The sequence below is a fragment of the Danio aesculapii genome, chromosome 13 (genome assembly GCF_903798145.1).
Source record: "Danio aesculapii chromosome 13, fDanAes4.1, whole genome shotgun sequence".
Classification (NCBI taxonomy): domain Eukaryota; kingdom Metazoa; phylum Chordata; class Actinopteri; order Cypriniformes; family Danionidae; genus Danio; species Danio aesculapii.
The window spans coordinates 18,652,743-18,671,591 of NC_079447.1; the positions used below are offsets into that span (position 1 = coordinate 18,652,743).

The 18,849-nt window shown below is 36.0% G+C and overlaps 1 protein-coding gene across 1 annotated transcript in view; it reads left to right on the forward strand.

The window, feature by feature from the left end:
* The first annotated feature begins 1,495 nt into the window (after window positions 1-1,495).
* The window catches only part of ism1 (isthmin 1), a 29,717-nt gene continuing 12,363 nt past the window's right edge, over window positions 1,496-18,849 (forward strand). The window contains exons 1-2 of the mRNA XM_056470627.1: window positions 1,496-2,564; window positions 14,513-14,713. Coding sequence (XP_056326602.1) covers window positions 2,427-2,564; window positions 14,513-14,713 — 339 coding nt within the window. The 5' untranslated portion in view covers window positions 1,496-2,426. The remainder of the gene's footprint in view (window positions 2,565-14,512; window positions 14,714-18,849) is intronic.

Below are 18,849 nucleotides of genomic sequence, written 5' to 3' on the forward strand. Positions count from 1 at the left end.
TACACTGCTTCCTGTTTTTTATAACGTTTGTTAAGAGCGTAAAAGTACATTTTAGCGTCTTGACTATTAGGGAAAAAAATTCCTTATTTCAACTGTCAAAATGGACATATTGCTGAGTGATGAAGAAATCTTCTGTCATGCAACTAAACTGAAACATCGTCAAAATTACCTACACTGTAAAACCCAACGGTCAACTTTATCAAATGAAATGAGTGTAGTTAACTCAGAATTGACTGAAAGTTAATTCTACTCATTTGAAGACAGTTTTGAGCTCAGTGTTGAAAGTTCAACTTAAATGGAATATATATATATATATATATATATATATATATATATATTTTTTTTTTTTTTTTTTTTTAATACAACTTTATTAAAGAAAAACTGTAACCTATTGTCATTTATTGGGCAAATAAACTGGCCGGCACTAAATAACAAAACATTTTAAACATTAATAATGTAGAACTTCAAGCTTTTTATATTCTCTTTTTTTTTTAAAAGTAGTACGTTTTGAAAGGTCATGGGTAGCAAAAACAGCCTAATTAGTATTTTAATTATCTTTAATATGGGCCGCTTTTGGTGCTTTAAACCTTTCTGAAGTTATTTTGTTTTCTTTCAAGAATAAGGTCCAAGATTTAAAATAAAAGTTACTTGAAAGACGACTTCATTTAGGTCAGATTCTACTTTTTTTTGCACAACTGGCCGTTGGACTATAATTGATTGCATTTATTGAAAGGTTTCTTTAATGCCTTCACAATTTATGATGACATAGCAGTTAAAATAAGACAAATGAGCTCATGTATGGGACAAATTCTAGACCTTTTATCAGTGAGGGGGTGGGTCTTTCGAACCACTGACCCACCCCTGGCTGCGGGCCTGCAAGTTAGATTTTTATGAATACCGCCTCATGTACAGTAGAGGTGCATGATGCAGACTTAAACTTGTCATTGCTTACTTCACTAAATCAGTTTAATGGTGCTCCAATAGACCTATTTATAAAAGGTTTTTGAAGAAATGTCATGCTCCCTATTTTGTAGTATTTTCAAAATACAAAACTAGAGTACTTTATTTTGATACATCTTGTGGCTGCTGTATTTTGTAGTTTATTTTGATGCACGTAAAATTTTAATGTACTTTTGCCTATCCCTGCCAAGAAACATAACTTTAGCATAACTGAGAAGCATTTTGCCACATTTATGTAACTTATAATCATAATATTATTCTTAATGTGTCTTATTTGATCTCATTAAAATGTCTAATATATTTAGCTTGAACTAACATGCCTGTCTGTTACATATTGCACTATCCACTGTGAAAAATCCAGACACAACACAGAAAATATAGAATTCCTATCTATTTTCCCTCTGGCGCTCAGCACAGGACACAGATGCGTGTTTGCTAAAGAGCGCACTCGTGTGAGGGCACATAAAGGGTTAAATCTGTGGGGAGGGGAGGTGACAGCAAACCAAAAGAAGAGGGGGATATAAAAACACCAAGGGCTTTGTGGGCACGAGTCTGACTGTGTTTGTGCTGGACTAAAGATACACAACGCAAAAAGGAAACACACGCACGCTCATACTCACACAAGTCTTGAGCTGTGGTGTCGTGTGTTATTTGACAGCGCGCTTTTACGCAGAAGGTGTGCGTGGAGACTCTTGCGCAAGAGCGGCTCAAACACCCTCCGCAGGACAGAGCTCAGATAAGTTAGTCAGAGGAGAAACTTTGGATCTTGATCACGCTGAAGATGGGCTTTACACTTCATCCGTGAAGACTTGGGCGTTTGGAGAGGATGACAGCACTGCGCAACACGCCGAAGCGCAGCAATGTATCCATCTCAGAGGTTTTATATTAGAGAGGTGAACGAACCACGAAGATCTGAGCTTGCTTGAACTGAAGACATTAGTGTTTTATTTCATTTTGAAAAAAAATAAAAAATTAAGAATGAATGATCTCAGAATTACGCAACATTTACCTGCGCACAAGTAAAACTGTCCCCAAATAAAGTAGTAAAACATCGCATCTCAACCTATAAAGTGCATTTTATTCTGATGTTATAAGGAAAGTGAATACCTCAATGGAATGGTACACGATTTTGGAGTTTGTGGGACTTACTTTTCTATTTTGTAAATGTAAATCGAGTTCTTTTTTGGACATCAGGATTACACCACTTTAAGCTCAGGAATTATAGATCACTCATTGGTCTGATTGGTTTTCAAACGTGGAGTGATTGGGCTTCTTCGAGGGCATTTCCAGCCACTCTTTTTCCCGTGAGTATTGCTCTTCTGGACCCAGAGGTGGCTCCGCAGTGGTGTTGCGGCTCCTCGTCCGCGGCGGATCCGGAGCTCGGAGTGTCTGCAGCGGCAGGAGGCAGTAGCGGAAGCCCGGCAGCGGCGGCGGCGCAGGGTCCTAAGAGCGCTCGGGTGAAGAGGATGGTGCGTCTGGCGGCGGAGCTGCTGCTGCTGTTGGGACTCCTTCTTCTGACCTTACACATCACGGTGTTGCGGAGCAGCCCGCTGCAGCACGGGAATGACACGGTGAGCTTGGAGCAAGACTCGCGAGTGGCCGAGGTGAGTGGATGAATTTCTCGAAGACGTGTTTAGGTTACACTTCACTCCAAAAGCAAAAGAATAAAGTAATACAGTGTATTTGTAGGATCGTTAAAACTGTTACAATTGTTTTAAATGACCATACAATGATATATACGTGTATAATCCATATCCAAATATTTTGAATCTATTCACTTAAGTTATTTTTTCATAATAATTCAATTAAATAAATCAATTTGGGGATATTTTTAACAGAAGAAATAGCATTACTGCTGAGAAATATCATTAAAATAAGTTATAAGCATATTTGCAGGATTTATATTCTTATAATTAAAATACACTTTGTATTTACCTGCCTTTCACTATGGTGTGAAATGTGCATATCTTTAGGAAACTTCATAAAAAGTTCAACCCTAACATTATTTTTGATGTCGCACATTGATGTACTGTTTTGACAGCTAGCTTTGACACTGCATGTGGTTCAACCTGAGCTGAAGTAAGAGATGGCCATTTTCTCTGATGGCTGCAGCCTACCGTTTATCACCACTGCTCCATCAGTGCCACACAAGCTTCCAGTTAATATGCCCTTGCATCAAACTGTGCATTTGCCAAGATCAGACCGGGAAAGCCAAATATAGAGCCTACATGTATTCAGCAGCATGATTGTGGGCCATTAAAACAGAGCAGGGTGACTTTCAGGGCCACCGAAAACATTCTCAGTTTAGACTGTCTTTTAGTGCCGCTGGCCGAGATTAGACCTGGCTTTAATGAGTCTGTGCAGATTTCAGCTAAAAGTGTTCTGCCATCTGTTTACGGAGCAAGTGCAATGCTTCCAGAGACCAGACCCCGGGGTCAAGAAGGGTTGAGATCAACAGGGCTTTGTTGGGTGCATTAAAAACCCTCCGGCTGGCTTTTTGATGTATTTTTAGATTGACACCGAGATGCCTTTGTCAGTCTGCAAACGTTGGCATAACCCCATGATAGATGTGTGTTCATCCACTATGGTGACTCTTGCAGGATTCAGTATGATAATCTTTTGGTCTGGTGTTTAGTGGCCTTAAATATTATGTGCCAAATTGGTATTAAAGTTATAGATTTTTCTTTTGTGCCAAAAATCTTTAGAATATTAAGTAATGTTCATGTTCTATGAAGACATTTTGTAAATTTCTTACAGTAGATTTATCAAAACTTAATTTTTGATTAGTGATATGCATTGCTGCAAACTTAATTTGGGCAACATTAAAGGTGATTTTGAACTCTCAGATTCCGAATTATCAAACAGTTGCATCTCTTATCTAAACCCAACAAACTATACATCAATGTTAAGCTTTACACTGTAAAAATTCATTGCCCCACACAATCGATTTGTGTTGGGACAACATAAAGAAGTTAAGTTAATTCATTAGTTTTTACAAAATAAGTGGATTGAACAAAAAACAATTAAGTTGTCTCCCGAAAAATTCTAGAATTGTGTTGTTTAAGCTCATTTTAAATAATAAAAATCATTTTTTTAGTGTAGATGATGTATAAATCTCAATTAAAAACTAATAAGGGTGGTTCAAGTTCACATTTGAGCTACAGGAAGATGCATATTTTCATGTTCTTGTATCTAAAAAACATGACATAACCTAACTATACCACTAACCATGTCCCTAACCTCACCCATATTCCACCTCAATAGCACCATAAGTGTTGTGTGATACGACATGAACACAATAAGTACATTGATTAATAACTACACTGCATTATTTAGTTTTTATGTAAATGCACAGTAGTATACAGCACTTAAAATAAAGTGGGACATATCTTTTTTTTATTAAAGCAGCTGCTTGGCATTTCAGAAGCTGAATTATATTTCATCAGTCTGTTCACTGTTTTTACTGCAGTCAGTGGCTGGAGGAAGTGAATGAATCCCTGGTGAGTCTTTACAGTTTAGCCTTGGAGGTCAAGGCTGTGGTTTTGTGTGGAGAGTCTTGGGACAGAACTCACTTTTCTGGGAACACGTTTATGACATACACGGCTAGTGGAAATATGTCTGGAATGTTCACAGACAGTATCAAACGTAACTTAGTTTGTGGAGAGTTTGGGGCAGCAGTGAGGGATTTCGGTTATGACGGAATCTCAAAAAACGTGTTAATGTACTGAAACAGTAACAGAACCACCAACACCTGCATATATAAAGAACATAATTATTATGAGGTTTCTATCCTGTAAACAAAGTAACGATTTTCCCATTCACTTTAAATGGGTGACGCCAATCATTGGCGAACTGAATTGTGGGCCAGTCAGCGCTGCTTCAGCAGGGTTGTTGCTAGATCAGATACGGTTGCAGATGGAAGTTAATAAGAATTATTTATCTTATGTATTTAATTTCCCATTTATTGTATTTTATTAACATCTACCGCCACCCCAACCCTAAACCCAACCATCACATTAACGTAAAAACAGTAGTTGTACAGACTATTATTTATGCTATCTATTAAATTACTCAATAAATTGTACTTTTCAACGCCCACCCCAACCCTAAACCCAACTGTCACAGTACTGTAAAAATATGATTTATTGTTATACAGGGTCATAAAAAATGCTGCTATATTGATGTGCATATCCCCAGAAGTTGGGGATTTCTAAACTTTTCAAGCGCCAACGGAAGTGTCAGCCAATCAGATCACTTTATGCAAATACCGCAGCTCAGACAGTAGCCGATGCGGACTAATTTCATTGGCTGCTATGGCGATTCTGTCAGCCCCAACTTCAGACATGCCCTCAGTCAAGCGTTGACTCTGACGCCCTGTGTGAATGCACGATAATACCTTCCATTTCATTTCACTGTCTTTCAATCTAACAGTTTATGAACAAAACAATGTCAGGCATATTCAGTACGCGAAACATTTGATGACATAAAAATAAAATAGTATATTTCTTAAACATTATTGTGCATTGGAATAACACTTTAGAGTCCCCAAATACAACAAAACTCAATTTTAATTAGTACATGTTATAATAAATATGTTGTTTAATTTTTGCATAGCTACGTGTTACATTGAGTGACGATGGAACATTATTTATCCACATTTAAATAAACATTTTTGTAAGTTTACATTTGATGGAAAAGCAAAGTGAATTGATATAATAGGAATTAAATTAGCCATAATCCTAAAATTGGTAGTCTCAATATGGTCAGTGAAAATGTACAGTGACCAATTCTTAAGATTTTACCTATAAATCTTGCCAAATTTAATATTTGGTTACATAATTATTCAGACTACAAAAAAAAAAAAAAAAAAAGTGTATTTTCTAGGGCTGCTCGATTAACCGAAAAAAGATCCTGATCTCGATTTGACCGCCCCACACAATCTTAATCCAGCCTCTCTACGATTCAGCCAATTATATTTTCACAATTGGGAGAAGAATAAAGGCGATCGCTCAAGTCTTCACATTGTTTTACATACAGTGCATTGCTCATCAACATGGACACCTCCGTATAGTGTTAAAAGAGTCACATACTGAATTTATAAGGTATAATTCACCCAAAAAATGTCATTTCTGTCTTAATGTTATGGTGTATTCATGGCCAAATTGAAACCAAAAGCGCGCACATCATTTAAATGATCATATCGCATTTTAAAGTTATGATTACGACAAGCATTTAACATGTTTTTTTTTTTCATATCGAACACAAAGCGTTGTGCATGAGAATAAATGTTTAACAGTGTCAGACACTGTCAGTATAACTGCTCTAGCAAATATGATGTTGAATATAATAAAAGAGAGAATCTGAGAATGACAAATGTCTCATTTTACCAGTGGAAAAAAATGGTCTAATAATGTTGTCAATGACAATGTCATTGATTTAAACTATAGAATTATAAAAAGAGATGTATTCTGATGCATCACTTCACTGTGCATTAACAACCAGGACAAATTGAAAGTCTTTTCAAGTCCACCATTCTAAGTCTATACAACATTTAGCATTTTAACCAACAGCAGACTTACATAGGCCGAATATTAGTGTTGTTGTTTTACCATACGTTTGAGAATAACAATGATAACAGCCTACTCATATTAACTTTTATTTTACATCTGCAGAACTCTGAGAAAACTGTGATATGGATTTTAATTTAAAAAAAAAATCTCAATTTAGCCAGAATCGTGCGGCCCTATTTCCTTAGAGCTAACGTCAAAAAAGCAAATATTTGACTTCTCTGTGTAAGTGTTGTATTGAAAAGCCTTTTGCACTTTGTGTTTGGCCTTCGTTTCCTGTGCGCTGTTGTGGGACGACCCCCTCAGAGGGGTGTCATTGAAATGGTGTCATGCTCCTTAAGCAAAGGGAAAGAAGAGGAAGCAGGAGGTGGAAGCAGTCAGAAATGTAATGGGGGCGTCTGTACGTCACTCATGTGTCTGTTTTCATAGTTAGAGGTCCATTGGGCTTGAAGAATGGTGCGTAAAGTCTACATAACAACTGTAAAAATGTCATACAGTTGTCTGCACTATCTAAGGCCACATTTACACCTGTTATTGTTTAATTCAAGATTTTATAGAATTGGTTACATTTTTGGATTTATTTTAAACCACATATTACTGGAAAAGTTTAAAAGACTTGATTTAGCATATTTTATTGACAGGTGATTTGGTGTTTAATTTATTGATGTGGGTAACAAAAAAATGTTTGCTCCCCATTGATTTCCATAGTATGAAAATAATATATACTATGGAAGTCAAAGGGAATCAACAGCTGTTTGGTTCTGGGTGCACCAAATGGTTAGTTCACTCTAAAATGAAAAATATTTTATTAATTACTCAACCTCATGTTGTTTCAGTCCCCCAAGACCTTACTTCGTATTTCAGAAATAAATGAAGATGTTTTCAATGACATCTGAGGGGATAACTTTTTATCCTTATTTTTGGGTGATAACTTAATAGTTTTATGTTTAATCCACTTAAATTTGTAAAAATGATTGAGTTAATGGATTTGTGTTGGGATGACATGAAGGAATTGTGTGGAACCCAGCATTTTTTACAGTGTAGACAGCAATGGTTTCCCAGACATTCAAAGGAACCAAAAACACTGTCAAAACCTTCACATGACTTCAGGAGTTCAACTGTATTCAGATGAAACTCCAAGAACTCTTATTTTCCACCCCCCAAAAAAATGTAAAAATGACTTTGTTCTCCAATGTCTTACATGTCAGGTCAGGGTGCACTTTATTTTGAAGTTTGACATATTTGCCATTAGAGTCAGCAGAGTGGCACGGAAGTGTTGCCTGTAGAAAACACACACCCTGATCTCACGTGGAAGACACAGACAAATAAAGTCATTTGTACAGTTTTTTTTTTTTTTTTTTTGCTGCACAAGTGTTTGTGGAGTTACATACAGTATGATTAAAGTTAAATCACTAAAGTCACATGGAATGTTTTAATGCTGATTTTTAACTGTCTTGGGATCATTGCTGTCTATCTAAGAGAGCCCTAAAATATCTTAATTTGTGTTCTGAAGACGAATGAAGGTCTCAGGGGATTGGAACGACATGAGGTTGAGTAATTGTTAACAGATTTTTCATTTTTCTGTGAACTAACCCTATAAGTTATTTTGCTGTTTGATTTAGAGACTTTTCAGACCTCTTAAGTATTCTATGAATAGTCGAATGGACAGCCGTGAAAACTATTCTGATGACAAAATTTGCATTAGGTGCACTGTACCATACCTGTCATTACATTGGGATGTGAAAATAAGGGATGCTTATTTAATACAAAATTATTCGTTTTTAAAAAAACCACCAAGATCGACATCTTTAGATGTTGTTATTATTATTATTATTTTTTTTAATTTATTATTATTATTACTATTAATATTATGTGTATATGTCTGTTCAAACACGCACCCAAAACCCAAAATTTTGCTTAGCTTCAAATAGCGTGTACAAAATCGGTTTGAGAAACAGTGTCTATTTATCACTATGGAGCGCATCTGACAGACACGCATCACTACATGACTTCTTTGAGGATTGCATAGGAGGGACAACGGCACCAGTAATGTAAAGGAAGGGTCCCTTCCGAAGGGAAACCCGCCGTTTTATAGTTATTTCAAAGTGTTTTCATGCTTAAATAAAACTAAAGCACAAAACAGATTCACATTTAAGAACAAGGGGCATCCCCTGGTGGTTCGACGGTTGCGTATAGGGAGGATCATCTCTTTAATGTTTATTTCCAACTTGCAATGAAAGATTGAAAATATGGAAGAAATACAGAAAAATACCTTTATGGGATAATAGCGGGATAGAACTGTAAAATGTGGGAGAATCCTGAGAAAAACAGGAGAGTTTACAGGTATGCACTATACACCGACACTTCTGTATACTGTGACCCTAAAAAAAGAGAATTATACTTTGGGATTAAGCAAGTTTTTGTTAAAAAAAAAAAATTAGTAAAATGTGGTACAATACCGTCTGCCAATTAGCTAACAGGCTTCAGCTACTAACACTCAAAGCAGTTGTCAACTCCACAAAAATATCACACACTATAATGCTGACATTATTCTGGTCACCACCAGAACTAGTTTGTTTGAATAATTAAATTCCCTTAACCAGTTTGAAAAATCTATTCATTGATAATCATCATTAAAGAGAGCAACTTTCGGTTGGTAGTCTATAGTAAGGCTAAAGGAAAGCTTGACTATAATTTACCCACAATCAAGTAACTCTAGTAGCTTCCCTGGGTTACTTTTACCTGAAGAGAAACACATTCTACGCTAGTGCACAACACAGTGCTCAGCCAGGCAGACAAAATGGCTTGAGTGAACAAGGAGGAGGAAAGAAAAGAGACAAAAGATTGATGGTGCCCTTTGATCTTATTCTCTAGCTCAGTATGCATGATTACAAGCTACTTATAGCTGTCCAATTGTGGAGTAATTGCCCCCTGTGTGTATGTGACAGCAAACACATGCCTTGGCAGTCTTAAGGAAAAACAATTACAACCCTCTTTGACAGGGAAAAGCACATTTTTCTGTCATCCAGCGAGGTGCGCAACAGTTTTGCATTATGAGCTCCAGTTTCTATCTATTTCATCTGCTCTAGAGTAAAGAGTGGAAGAGTTTAGCCAGAACTCCTCTTTTGATCCAAAGAAAGACAGAAGGCAGACTGATAGCAGTTGACAGCCCTTAAGAAATGACTAAAAAATATCTTTTCATTACGCATCATGAAAACAGAGGTTTTGTGTTTAGACTAATAAAACAGGTGGGTGCCAACAGTGTTGGGGAAAGTTACTTTTGAAAGTAAGGCATTACAATATTAAGTTACTCCCCAAAAAAAGTAACTAGTTGCGTTACTCTTTCTTTTTTTAACAGATTTTTAACTCTGAAATTAACAACACACTGCATAACCACTGTACAAAAAAAAAAAAAAATTATATATATATATATATATATATATATATATAAATAATATATATATATATAAATAATAAATAATATTAATAATATTAATAATTATAATAATAATAATAATTATATATATATATATATATATATATATATATATATATATATATATATATATATATATATATATATATATATATATATATATATATATATATATATATAATTATTATTATTATTATAATTATTAATATATATATATTTTTTAGGATAATGTTATCTGAGAATTCCTGACCCCAGAGCTATACATGGCACATATACAGATTAATGAGTTTAAAGTTTAAAGCAATGCGTTTTCTACTTTGTACTATTTCTCTTAAGTAAAATAACTGTCCATTGAGATGATCCCCTTTTCCTTTTCTTCGATGTATTAAATAATGAACACATTCATTCATTAACTGTGTGATTCATTGTGACTACTTTAATTTTATTTTAGCAATTTATTTTTTAAAAGTTAATTAATTAATCTAAAACTCACGCTACACTTTCAAAAATGGAACTCAAATATTATTACTCATTTTTTTTAAGTAATGCATTACTTGTTACTTAAAAAAGTAATATTATTACATAACTTGCGTTACTTGTAATGCGCTAAGGCTGGTTTATACTGCTGTGTCGAGTTATCATTGTAACCTACGGCGTATGCCTTGCTTGTAGCTGTGCTTTTATACTTCTGTGTGCTGTTTGTGTTGCTCTGCAATAACACTTTTGAAACGCCAGCTGGCAGTAGGATATGTTATGTCCTCTGTATCGAGTTACTTTGTGGGTGTTTTTCTGAATGCTACCTTAAAGTACAAGTAGCTAAAATTCACTCATTCAGAGGCGGACATGCAACAACTTTAATTTGGGTTTAAGGTAAATCCAAAACAAAAGTTTCCATCTGGAGCTCCTTCGCAGGACTCGACACTTGTAAACACTCACTCCAATGGGTTTGCGGGGCTCTCACCCCGCCCACATTCGTCAGTGCTACCAAGCCGACTGATCACAGAGTCGTTGTGACATGTATTTACATTTTTTTGAGAGGTGCACGTCTCAGCGTCGGCGAGGGGTATGTGACTGCGCGAAGACTGTGCCAGACCATACACATGCGCTTGACGCAGAAGTATAAATCAACCTTTACTCACACCACTGGTTGCCAAAATGAAACACAACATAGGTCATAAGGTCAGTATTGACGGTCAAAATTATTAATGCATTTATGCAGGAATATAAACTAGTTTTCAAAACTGTTGCTCAGAAATGTTAATCATAAAATAATTTACTTTCAAGCTGTGGTGGAAAAAGTACTGAAAAATCATACATACAATTTAGTACCATTACTTGCACTGATAGAATACATGCAATTTGTAGAAGTGTTTACAAACGTAACATTCTGTAGTGCATTTAGCTATTGTTTAAGACCATTTGGCATTTTATATGGCATTTTAAAACATCTATGTCTTGACGTCAGTCTGTCTAATATGATTTTTCTATGCATGATTTGATTGGACGAGAATCACTGATTATTCTACTTAAGCAATCACCACAGAATAAAGTAGTGCTGAAGTAAAGCCGAAGGAAAATGACTGAATGAGTACACGTTTTTAAATCTACTTCAGTAATTAGAGTATTTGTAATTTATTCTTTTAAGCATGCGACTGATATTTCTAAAGAATTTGAAAGATTTTTTAATGCTTTTCAGCAAGAATTATATAAAAAAGGTTTCATGATTACATGATTAATTTATACATGTAACTGAGTTTTAACCACTCTGCTCTCAATTATCCCTCTGTAATCTGTAAATTGTGGGCTATTGTTTTAGGATTCACAGAAAGTCTTGTGTGTGTGTGTGTGTGTGTGTGTGTTTATATTATGGGGCGATAAGGAGCAATGCAGCACCTGTGGGTAATTAGGCCATCTGAGGTGAGATTGAGTGAGTAGAGCTGCTAATGTCTCTAATCTCTCTCAGTGTAAACAAACAGTGCTGGGCTCAGCCAGATGAAACCAGTATTGTTTCCCTTGATCTCCATCTTCAAGGTCTCTTTCGTGAACATATGGCTGGTTACAGGGGCGTTGAAGACGTCTAGGATGCAATCGCACCTTTAAAGTGTAAAGAAAAAATAAACTTATATTCAGGAAGCCATTTTTATATAGAACCATATAGAATTGAGGTCTACGGTTACCATGTTAATCAATTACTTGATAAAATGAGGAGCGAACCCTGATTTTTGGAGAAAATATGTCAAAACTTTGTGACTAGTATATGATGTGTTGTGAGAAACCAATAATGTAATCATAATGTATTCACTGCATTTTATCAAAACACACAGATTATGACTGAAATCATAGCTGGCATCAATAACATTTTATTTTGATTGCTTTCATTTGCTTATAAGCTGTGTAACATGAGTTTCATGTAGAGCGTGACAAAAGAGAAAACCACCTAGACAAAATCTGAACAAGATGCAACTGGATGAATGTTAAAGTGACATTCATTCATTCATTTTCCTTCGGCTTAGTCCCTTTATTCATCAGGGGTCACCACAGCGGAATGAACTGCCAACTTATCCAGAATATGTTTCACACAGCGGATGCCAGTTGCAACCCAGTACTGGGAAACATCCATACACACTCTTTTCACACACATACACTACGGCCAATTTAGTTTATTCAATTCACCTATAGCGCATGCCTGTGGACTGTGGGGGAAACTAGACCACCTGGAGGAAGCCCACATGACCACGAGGTAAACATGCATACTCCACACAGAAATGCCAACTGGCCGTGCCGGGACTTGAACCAGGGACCTCCTTGCTGTGAGGCGACAGTGCTAACCACTGAGCTACCATGTCACCCTGTTAAAGTGACAGTTCACCCAAAAATTTAATTCAGTCATCATTTACTCACCTCTGACTTGTTCCACACAATTTTTTATTGTTCTGTTGAACACAAAAGAAGATACATTGAAAATGTTGGAAACCATTATTCATTGACTTTAATTGCAGGAAAAACAAATACTATTGATGTGAATGGTTACCGGTTTCCAACATCCTTTAAAATATCTTATTTTGTGTTTAACAATTTGCTTGTGAAAACCACTCTGAGTAGAATAAACTTTTTATTTGATAAGAAAAGATGAGTATAAACTACGATGGAAACACTTTTACCCAACTAATTCCAACATGCGCATTAAAAAAGGTCATGTGATTTTGTTATGAGATCATGTGATGATAAAAATGTGTGTGAACGGACAAACCAGCAGGCTGAGTACATTGTAAAACATCTAAAATGTTGTTTTGGTCGTTCTAAAATGCCTTAACCATTTCAGTATTAGTTTAATTATATTATTACCTCCAGATTTGTAAAGAGCATCTGTGCTCAAGTCTCACTCTTCCAAATGCTATAGCGCGTTCATTGTGTGTCGGCATTGTCTTCCGAGGTGCAAGTCATTTATTAAATAAGGAAAAGATTCACACAGCTTCTCTATACCACGCCAAATTCTGTTACTTCAGATATTTGCCGCCAGTTAATCAGGAAGTGACGATTTTGTTCTCTTTGACTCATTGGACGGAAACGCTGCTTTATTCGTACGTCTTTTATGCAATGTCCCAGTTTTGTGCATAAGTTTAATTCGCATCTTTGGGTGGAGAAGTAACTAGTGTTGTCAGAATGGTCTTCATTCACATGTATCAATTACAATGCCTAAAATTGCTGTATTATGTACTCCAAGTCAGTAGTTGATGATGTCACTTTGTAAAAAAAAATAAATAAATAACAATAATAAAAAAATATGGGTCTGTAGTCCAGCATTGTTGTTGAAGGGATACCACTAATGCACAACATAATGCCGTATGCTGTTTTCACCAAAATCATCCTTTAGAGTTTACACAGATATAATAAATTATTATATTCAAAAAGTACAAAAATAAAAAATTTATATATATATATATATATATATATATATATATATATATATATATATATATATATATATATATATATATATATATATATATATATATATATATATATATATAAATAATCACACTTTAAATCAAAAACTGAAATCATAACGTTTCAAAATTTTATTTCAAAACTGTATACTATTAGTGTAATGTATAATATGATTATAACATAGAATGATGAACAACTGCTGAATAACTGCTGAATAATGAATCTAACAATGTTGAGCACTTTTAATTGTTCTCATCTGTGTTTACGGAATCAAGCTAATAACCGAGATGAATTTCTGAATTTGTGAAAACAGAGAGTCAAGAAGTGTATACAAAGGGTTGATTCAGTCAGATCGGCTTCCTTGAACATTTATCTTTTCTTAGAATAATTTAAGTCTATGAATGTCTGTGGACCAACTGGATGCTCACAATGAACTGAGCCAAAAGTTTGTCCTTTTAGTGGACTGCTGTGAACTTTGCAAAAATAAAAAAGTAATAAATGTAACTAACCACTGAGAAAGCGAAGTGACAGAATGCTAAAATGTGGCTCCATAAGCAGAGATATGCTAATCGAATGCTTTTCTACTGTTTCTGTTACACAGAATAATGTGAATGCAGAAAGCAGCTCCTCAGTTCAGCTGGGGCTAGGTGACAAACAGACCCGGGTGGCTCATATTCCAGCGTCTCAGCCCAGGACAGTGGGGAGCCTGCAGAGAGACGGCCCTGGAGCTTTCCTGCTGGACCTGCAGAACTTCCCTGACCTCTCCAAAGCAGATATAAATAGGCAAAACCCCAACATACAGGTAGATGCTTGCTATCTTTATTAGGGTCGCTTACAATATTTGTAATTATATTATGTATTACAATGACATTACGGTTGAGGGCAAAGTTATTAGCTGTGAAATGTTTATTCTTTTTCAAATATTTCTTAAGTGATATTAAACAGAGCAAGGAAATTTTCACAGTATTTCTGATAATGTTTTTTTTTTCTTCTGGAAAAAAGTTTTACTTGTTTTATTTCAGCTAGAATAAAATTTTTAAACATAAAACAAAAACTATTTTAAGGTCAATATTTTTAGCCCCCTTAAGCAATGTTTTTTTTTTTTCAATTGATAAAATAGGTAAACTTTTAAGTGTCACTTTAAGCTGACTACTAGTATCTTGAAAAATATCTAGTAAAATATTATGTACAGTCATCATAGCAAAGATAGAAGAATTAAGTTATTAGAAATTAGTTATTAAAACTTTAATGTTTATAAATATTTGGAAAAAAATCTCTCTGTTAAACAGAACTTGGGGGGAAAATATATTCAAGAGTTCACACTTAGATTTTGCTTGATACTAATTGAAGGTTTGGCATGCTGTCCCGGGAGAGAACCCTGAGCTCTGAGATAATTAAGCCCAGGGCTCCCACCTGGTCATTTAGCATGAAAACGGGGTCAGAGATCAGGTAGGTCTCGAGAGCTCCCCCTGGTAAAGGAGGAAAAGGAGGGGATGGGCTGGACGGGGGAATTCTTCCAAAACGAAGATAAGGGTGGTAAGGTGGAAATGGGCTGTTTATTGTAGGCTTGGATTGATCTGATTGGTTTATTGATAATTGCGGATAAGACACCAGCTTTGATCAATCACATCAAGTGCTTCTCTCGAAATTAGCTTATAAAACGTCACAAAGAATAAAAATATTACAGGAGGGCTAATAATTCTGACTTCAACTGTATATAATTAAAAACAAGGTTATTCCACCAAATATTGATTTCTTAACACTTCTTAAATGTTAAATCATGTAAATCATTGTGTTATCTAAAAAATTATAAACATGTTTGAAAACATGCCATCTTTTTGTAACATTTTCAGAGCAAAAATAAAATTGTCTAAATGACATTTTATTTAAAAATCTAGTACTAGAGTTCATCAGGAAAGTGTTCATAGTGCTTCACTTTTCCACATTTTTATATGATACAGCCTTATTCCAAAATGGATTAAATTCATTTATTTCCTCAATTCTACAAACAATACCCCATATGTGAAAAATGATTTTTTTGAAATTGTTGCAAATTTATTACAAATATAAAACCTGAAAAATCATTTGTACAGAAGTATTCACAGCCTTTGCAAAGTAGGTTCAGGTACATTCTGTTTCCACTGACCATTCTTGAGATGTTTCACAAGCTTAATTGGAGTACACCTCTCATAAATTCAGTAGACATGATTTGAAAAGGCATACACCTGTCTACACTCCAAAAAAATTCTTGCTTGTTCAAACTAATTTAAAATAAGCTGAATCAACACAAGTCTTGAGATTTCATTGGCACAACTTAATTTTTTCATGTTCAATCCACATGAATTTGTTAAAAGTGTTATGTTAACTTTAATCCATTTGTGTTGGGACAACATGAATGAATCATGTGGAACCCTGCATTTTTTACAGTGTATATACAGTTCCAGGGTTGACAGTGCATGTCAAAGCATAAACCAAGCACGAAGACAAAGGAATTGTCTGTAGACCTCCGAGATTGTCTTGAGGCACTAGGCTGGGGAATGCTACAGAAATTTTTCTGCTGCTCTGAAAGTTCCAATAAGCACAGTGGCCTCCATCATCCGTAAGTGGAAGATGTTTGAAACCACCAGGACTCCTAGAGCTGGCCGGTCATCTAAGATGAGTGATTGGCTTAGTCAGGGAGGTGATCAATAACCCATTGGTCACTCTGTCTGAGATTCAGCATTCTTCTGTGGAGAGAGGAGAACCTTACAGAAGGACAACCATCTGTGCAGCAATCCACCAATCGGGCCTGTATGGTAGAGTGGCCAGACGGAAGGCACTCCTTAGTAAAGGGCACATAGCAGCCCATCTGTAATTTGCCAAAAGTCATCTAAAACAAAGATGGTGGTGGCAGCATCATGCTGTGGGGACTGGAAGATTTCAGCAGCAGAAACTGGAAGATTAGTCAGGATAGAGGGAAAGATGAATACAGAAATGTACTCTTGACCTCAGACTGGGGCGACAGTTCATCTTCCAGCAGGACAATGACCCAAAGCACACCGCCAAAATATCAACGGAGTGGCTTCACAACAACTCTGTGAATGTCCTTGAGTGGCCCAGCCAGAGCCCGGACCTAAGTCCTATTGAACATCTCTGGCGAAATCTAAAATGGCTGTACACCGTCGCTTTCCATACAACCTGACAAAGCTTGAGAAGTACTGCAAAGAGGAATGGGCAAAAATTCCTAAAGACCGGTGTGCCAAGCTTGTGACATCATACTCAAAAAGACTTGAGGCTGTAATTGTTGCCAAAGGTGCATCAACAAAGTATTGAGCAAAGGCTGTGAATACTTCTGTACATGTGATTTTTCAGGTTTTATTTTTAATAAATTTGCAACAATTAAAAAAAAAATCTTCTTTTCCCCATTGTCATTACAGGGTATTTGTGCGTAGAATTTGAGAAAATAAAGAAATAAATTAATTTAATCCATTTTGGAATAAGGCTGTAACAAAAAAAAATGTGGAAAAATGAAGCGCTCTCAATACTTTCTGGATGCACTGTAGATATTGACAAAAAGACAAAGGTAATGTCAGCAAATGATTTTTCACCATACACAAATGCAAAAACTTTTAAAGGAGATGTGCCTGACCAAGCACAGAAACTAAAATCTTAGCAAACAGAAAGTGGCAGAAAGCTCTGATGCACATCAGCACTTCTTTTCAATAAAGAGAGCCTTCTGGTTCTTTGTTTTTCCCTCTCTCTCTCTCCCTCACACACACACACACACACACACACACACACACACACACACACACACTTACTCACACATTCACCTATTTCAACTCTCCATAACCACATACACCTGCACAGCACTGACCGCCAACTAATCCACCTCAACCTCAATCTACATCAGAAAGAAAAACATGTGAATTTTGACCAAGAATGGCATAATGGATGAAGTGTATCGATGTCTAAAGATGCCAGTGAGTGCGTGTGTGTGTGTGGGGATCAGGGGGAGTGTGTGTGTGTGTATGTGTGTGTGGGCAAGGGTATCTTTGATCCAAAGCATCATCTGGCTTTCATGGTCTTAAGGAGGCTGAGAGGCCCTTTGAACTTGATGTTTAGGTGGAGAGAGAGCGAGAGAAAGAGGCCCTGCCCCAATCTGGGAGGCACATGTGTTACTGCTGGGGTTTTTGGGGTGGGATTGGGGGGTGTCGTTGCAGAATGGCAGCCTCGTGGTGCATGACCATGACCTGAGCCAACGTCCATCTGGACCTCCACAAGATCACACTAGCCCTCGCTGTTTGATGTGCCACAAACAAAAAAAAAGCCTCTCTCGCTACAACAAACACTCTTGATCTGTGTGATTATTCTCAACATGTGCAAGTAAACAAATTAGATTCGCAATAAAAGGGCCCGATACGAACTGCAGTGTTTGATTTAGTTTTATAGCACAGCATGAAATTACTGTTTGGAAATGTTTCTTGCAAAAGGAAATTGCTATGAGGTATGACGGTTTCTGTATCTGGTACTACCATAGTGCTGATTCAAATAAATATTTGATATCATGTTTACAATGAAAAATTAATAAACAAAAAGGATTATTTTAATTTATTTCATTTAATTCCAAATCTTACTGGCCCTAAATAATTAAATAGGGCTGCACGATTCTGGCAAAAATGTGAATCACAATTTTTTTGCTTAAAGAGCCCATATTATGGGTTTTTGAAAATTCCCTTCCATGTAGTGTGTAACATAGCTCTAAGTGAAGTGAAATATCCAGCTAAGGCTTAAATCTGTAAGTGTACAGTGTTTAAAACTATTGATTCATCTATAAAGGAGTCGACTCATAGTGCTTCAAACGAGTCGTCTTGATAACGAGTCATTAGGTGTTTCGTGATGACGCGGCTACGAAGCACAAGTAGTTGCCCGCGCAAACCCAGGACATTTGAAACCTGC